Source organism: Mus pahari, chromosome X, assembly GCF_900095145.1.
Source record: "Mus pahari chromosome X, PAHARI_EIJ_v1.1, whole genome shotgun sequence".
Lineage (NCBI taxonomy): Eukaryota > Metazoa > Chordata > Mammalia > Rodentia > Muridae > Mus > Mus pahari.
Window position 1 is genome coordinate 120248291 of NC_034613.1, and position 6081 is coordinate 120254371.

General features: G+C 37.6%; 1 protein-coding gene across 5 annotated transcripts in view; it reads left to right on the top strand.

Moving 5' to 3' along the window:
- Nucleotides 1–6081, top strand: part of Col4a5 (collagen type IV alpha 5 chain) — a 199513-nt gene that overhangs the window by 118218 nt on the left and 75214 nt on the right. For all 5 annotated transcript variants that reach the window (XM_029534119.1, XM_029534120.1, XM_029534123.1 and 2 more), the window contains 5 exons: nt 573–741; nt 2160–2252; nt 2348–2452; nt 3658–3755; nt 5213–5363. In XM_029534119.1, coding sequence (XP_029389979.1) covers nt 573–741; nt 2160–2252; nt 2348–2452; nt 3658–3755; nt 5213–5363 — 616 coding nt within the window. The remainder of the gene's footprint in view (nt 1–572; nt 742–2159; nt 2253–2347; nt 2453–3657; nt 3756–5212; nt 5364–6081) is intronic.

The window sequence follows — 6081 nt, forward strand, 5'->3', positions numbered from 1 at the left end:
CAACTAAAGCTCCTTTCTCTGTGATAACTCCAGCTGTGTCAAGTTGACACAAAGCTATCCAGTACAGAGGGCATGAGAGTGAGGGGTAAGAGAGTAAGAAGTAAGAGAGTGCAGCCCTTTTTATGGTCCTTACTGTTGCTAGGTAACTGGGGAGGAGTTTAGCCTGAAGGTCAGAAGCTTGGGCCATTGCCTATGTGACTTCTAGTCATTTTTCTCTTGTGGGGGCTATGGGGGGCGGTAACTTAGTCAGGAGCCAGAGTTCCAGGAGCATAAGGGAACGCCTACTGTGTCATGAAGGTGAATTATCACCCTTCGGGGTTCAGACCTCAGCTCAACTGGAGACCAGCCTGTAGCCCAATTCCCCATAGAAGACAGCGTTCAGAAATATTTGTTGAAGGAGGTAATTAGTAAGTAAGTAATCACAGATTCAATAAAAGAACATAACACATTTATATAGCATAACTTTAAGGCATACTTATGGCTGGATCATGTTCCTGGTTGTATTCATTTATATTAATCTATATGAAGTTGTTACATTAATGTTTTTCTCTCTTAACCATTTCCATTTTCAGGGTGGAATTACTTTCAAGGGTGAAAGAGGTCCTCCTGGGAACCCAGGTTTACCAGGTCTCCCAGGAAATATGGGACCAACAGGCCCCGTTGGTGTTGGGCCTCCAGGCCCCATAGGTGAAAAAGGCATACAAGGTGTGGCAGGAAATCCAGGCCAGCCGGGATTACCAGGTATGTTTACTATTGTTGTTTGTTCTATTTTAAAAGCAGACAGACAGATAGATATAAAAAGTTTTAAAAAATCCTGGGAAATAAGTTTCTCTAGCCATCCATATGCTTATAGAAAGGGAATAGATTGTTTTTGTTTAAAGTGAGATTTCTTGTTAACTTCGTCAAAGTTGGTAGTGTTATTTGTATTTCGTTCTTGAATATATTTTAGTGTAGTTGTATCCATGTAACTGGGAAGTACACATGCATATAACTATTTTATTAAGATTTTTTAAAATGATATTATAATTATAAAAATTTCTGCCTTACCTTTATCCCTCTAACTCCTCCCATCTCACCCCTTGCTCTCTTTCAAGTTTAGATCCCTTTCCTTTAAATGTTGTTTTATATATGTGTGTGTGTTTCTACATATGCATTCCTAAACACAGCACACACACACATTCCTAAATACATAAAAACAACCTGCTTGGTCTGTATAATATTACATTTATGTATATGTTTTGAGGGTCAAATACATGCACCTTAATTTTGGAGACAGGGTCCCTCACTAAACCTGGAGTTCATTGATATTGCTAGACTAGCTAGCCAGTATGATCCAAGGATCTGCTTCCCTCCATACCCCCAGTATATGGGTTAGAGATATGTGGTGCTATAGCTACAGTTTTATTTGTATTCAGCAGGCATTTTGCTGATAGAGCTACCATCCCATCCTAATTTATGTTCTGATGCTCAAGAGAAGGAGAAGATAGGTGTTCCAGATGAAAGAGGAGATGGGAAGGAGGGAGGGAAGGAGGGAGGGGAAGAGGGAGAGGCTTTTCCTATGTTTTGTTTTGTTGTTGTGCTAGCCACATCCTCTTCAGTTGGATGATAATGGCCCATATTGTGCAAAGGCAAACCCTCTTCCTTAAAGCACTGATTTAAATACACTTCTCTTCTGGAATCATGGGCCATAGGCATAAAGCAGAGCTAATTATTTTATCAGCTATCTAAATATCATCTAATCTAGTCAGGCTAATATCTAAAGTTAGTTATCAAACATCCTCAATCATGGAAGTACCTAAAAGCACCATCTGCATTTCTTTCTTTCTTTCTTTCTTTCTTTCTTTCTTTCTTTCTTTCTTTCTTTCTTTCTTTCTTCTTTCTTTCTTTCTTTCTTTCTTTCTTCTTTCTTTCTTTCTTTCTTTCTTTCTTCTTTCTTTCTTTCTTTCTTTCTTTCTTCTTTNTTCTTTCTTTCTTCTTTCTTTCTTTCTTTCTTTCTTTCTTCTTTCTTTCTTTCTTTCTTTCTTTCTTTCTTTCTTTCTTTCTTTCTTTCTTTTGAAACTTCATCCTTCCCTTTGCTACCTTCCTAAAACATGCAAAATGGGATTGTTATTATTAGTCAAGCAAATGATTCTCACTTGGAGTATTCCATCTGTTTTCAGGTCCTAAAGGAGATCCAGGCCAGACCATAACCCAGCCAGGAATGCCTGGCTTGCCAGGTAGTCCAGGCAGAGATGGTGAAGTGGGTCTTCCAGGTATGTGAAGAATTTATTTTATTTCAAAACAACCTCATCACTGAAATTCTTTCTTTTGGATGTTCCCCATCCTTACAGTACTGTTTTTTCCCTAGGTGATCCTGGACTTCCAGGCCAACCAGGCCTGCCAGGAATACCTGGTAGTAAAGGAGAACCAGGTATCCCTGGGATTGGGCCTCCTGGACCACCTGGTCCTAAAGGTATGTAGGACGAGGTATGGGGCAGTGTAGATTACCTGGTTCGTAAGATACTATTCTTTCATAATATAAAACAAAGTAGATTTAACTTTTTGGTATATGCCATTTAAAATTTGTAAATGAAAAAGTCACATTGGACCTGCAGAGATGGCTCAGTGACTTAGAGCACTGCCTGGTCTTCCAGAAGACCTGGGTTTAATTCTTAGCATCTCCATGGCAGCTCCTAACCACTCTTAACTCTCTAGGTCTGATGGACTCAATTCTGTACTCTTAGAACACTAGGCACATACCTGGTTCATGTACATACGTGCAGACAAAACACCTATGCACATAAAATTGAAATGATAAAAATAAACATTAAAGAAGATAAGTCATTATATGCACCTTAATTTTGGAGACAGGATCTCCCACTGAACCTGGAGTTCATTTTCTAAAACAGTCTAGTGATGAAACTGTCTACATTGGAGAAATGCAAAATCATTCATATGCTAAAGAACATCATGGGAATTATGACGTTTGTACTCATCATTGTATTCTTGGAGCCTTGAATAGTTCCTTGAAGTGTAGCAAGAAGTACATAGATATGTATTGAATTAATAGATTCGATTAATCAGAACAGATTCACTTATACACATATGTAATATTTTATCCCAAGTAAAATACACCCTTGATTTATTGATATTTTTATTTTTTTCTACAGTTGTGCTTTACCCCTCCCAGAATTTATTCTTATGAATAGCAAGGCAGCACCTTTGGGTGATGACAATTCCTTATGTCTACCAATTTTTTATATAAATGACAGATTTGATTTTATGTGTTAATGCTTATATAACACATACAGTTGCATCTAGCTCATCTGTAGAAGAACATGTTTGGCATTCTGTCACATTACATCACAATGTAAGCAGAAGGGCAGGTCTGTATTTATGTATGGCATTGATTCACTATATTTAATTCTGATGTGTTATATACTTCAAAAGAGCATAGTTACTTCTACAGCCATTAATTATCCTGAGAAACTGAAGGGATAAGGTGATTGAGAAAATCTCAGATGATTATTAGGCCTAATTCTAAGTGGCCATATAGAATGTTCCTGTACTTTTAACATGTCAGTGTATAAAGCATGAGATTAGGGAGATGAGAATGTGACTACCTATCTTAAAATTTATTCTTTCTATGGGTTAAAACAATGGCTTGCTATTTTACAGGTTTTCCAGGAATTCCAGGACCTCCAGGAGCTCCTGGGGCCCCTGGAAGAATAGGTCCAGATGGGCCTCCTGGGTCACCAGGCTTCCCAGGACCAAAGGTCGGAAACAGTTTTTTAAAGAATATATTTATTTTTATTTTTATGTGTATGAGTTATTTGTCTGCATGTGTATATATGTATATATGTGTACCACATGGGTGCCTGTTGTGGTGACTGTGGAGGTCAGAGGTGGGGCTCAGATGCCCTGGAACTGAAGTCATGGATAGTTGTTAACTACCATGTAGGTGCTGGGAATCGAATCTGGGTTCTCTACAAGAGGACTCAACATCTGAGCCATCTCTCCAGCCCCAGTCTGGAACATTTTAACTTACCCCTTTTTCATAAAGACAGTCTTCTCTACTGTCTTTAGTTCCAGTTCCTACTCGTCTTAGACATTGTCCCAAGTCTTTATTATATTGATAATAATTAGCTATATTTTCATTTAAAAATAACCAATCCCAAACCATTTTTAATAGAACTTAATACACAGATCCAAAGTCTCTGACCTTGTTTTAGACTGCTAGGTTTTTGGATTACATGAAAGAATCCAATGATCAGCTTTGCCAGTGTTTATGTATACAAACAGTAACCCATTTCATACTTTTACATGTTGGATGATTGGTAAGATTGTGTTGGATATATCAAGCCCTTCCTGTATTGCTTCCTTTGTCCCAATTCCATTAAATATACATAAACCAAATCACTATTATTTGGTACTACTAATAAATAACTCCCTTTATAGTTCTTCCATTGGAACTTATTTAACCTTAAACACTTTTCAGTCAGCCTTCAGCAAACTGCTGCAGCATGTACTTATCCCTACTCTTCCTGAATTTTCTGTGCTTAAATAATCTAATCTCAGTAGATTTCATCCTTATTACTTGTTTTCCTCACGGAAAAACAGCTGACAGACTGTCATGAAAAAACTACATCTCTTTTGGCTTGTTTTTATTTTATGATGAACATTTTCAAATAAACACAAAAGCCCAAGAAATTATCTAATGAACTTTGACATATGTGTCAGCCAGGTACAAATCTGCTAAGATTACAGTAACACTCCGTTGCTCTTTTCCTGTTTTTCAGGAAGGGGGTGGTCTCATTTAACCCAAATCTCAAGATTACATCATTTCACTTACAAATGCTTCACCATTCATATCTAAGTAAATGAAAATTGTACGCAGAAACCACAATGACATTATACTACTTAAGTCATGTTAAAACTAATTATTTGGATTATCTGCTCCTCAGTCATATTCACATCCCCTCACTTGAGTAGAGTGTTGTTTAATCCCTTGCTTTTCAGTCCAACTCATTTAATTTGCTTTCACTAAACCCTATTTCTGACCCTTCCAGATATTCTCTAACATGCCCATTATTTTTTAATTTAATGAACCTCTTCTTAATATGGAAGAAAAAAATACTACTTTGTATTCAATGCTTTAAATTCTCTGTAGTAAATGGTAAGCATCAGGAAAGTCATGGGATTTTCCTTGTGTTTTGTCGTGTGTATGCTTAAGGGAGAGCCAGGATTCGGGTTACCTGGGCCACCTGGGCCACCAGGATTCCCAGGTTTCAAAGGAACACCTGGTCCAAAAGGTGATCGCGGTTTCCCAGGACCTCCAGGTCCTCCAGGACGCACTGGCTTGGATGGGCTACCTGGACCAAAAGGTATGGAGGCTCTTCCTACTTTTCAACTTGTTTTAAACTTTCATTGATATTGAAACCTTTCGAAAAGGTTATGGGTAATAAGCAAGCTAATTGGAAAGCCCATGATGCCTGTCTGACACTGTTTTAATTTTGTTTATATTCCACTAGTTTTTTTTCATTTGTCAAAACAGAGGATATAATTGCCTCTTGTCTTTTGATTTACTTGCTTTGTATAATTTTATAATTATCCATGTAAATTACATTTAAAAGAATTCACTGGCTTAGTATTGAATTACATGTGTATACTGTCAGTTACTACTTGTAGGAATGGATTTTTGCCAATCTTTTCTGATCACAAATAATATCACACCTGTTATTTAGATGTGTGCAGGTACAATAGCAGATAAGAGTAGCAAAACTTAATATTCTCAGTAAAGGGTAAGAACATCTAAGGGTAGTATGAAATTTCTCTCTGTCTGAGCTATTTTATACTCCTACCAACAATGCATGAAGCACTTGTTTCCTTCAACCACTTCCCAACTGTAGTTAAAACAAAACAAAAACAAACAAACAAAAATCCTGACTTTTTCTAGCCTGGTAGAAGTCACTTTATCAGTATACTTTAAAAACATTTCCATTCATTGGGAAGAGAGGCCCCTTGGTCTTGCAAACTTTATATGACCCAGACAGGGGAATGCCAGGGCCAAGAAGTGGGAGTGGGTGGGTAGGGGAGCAGGGG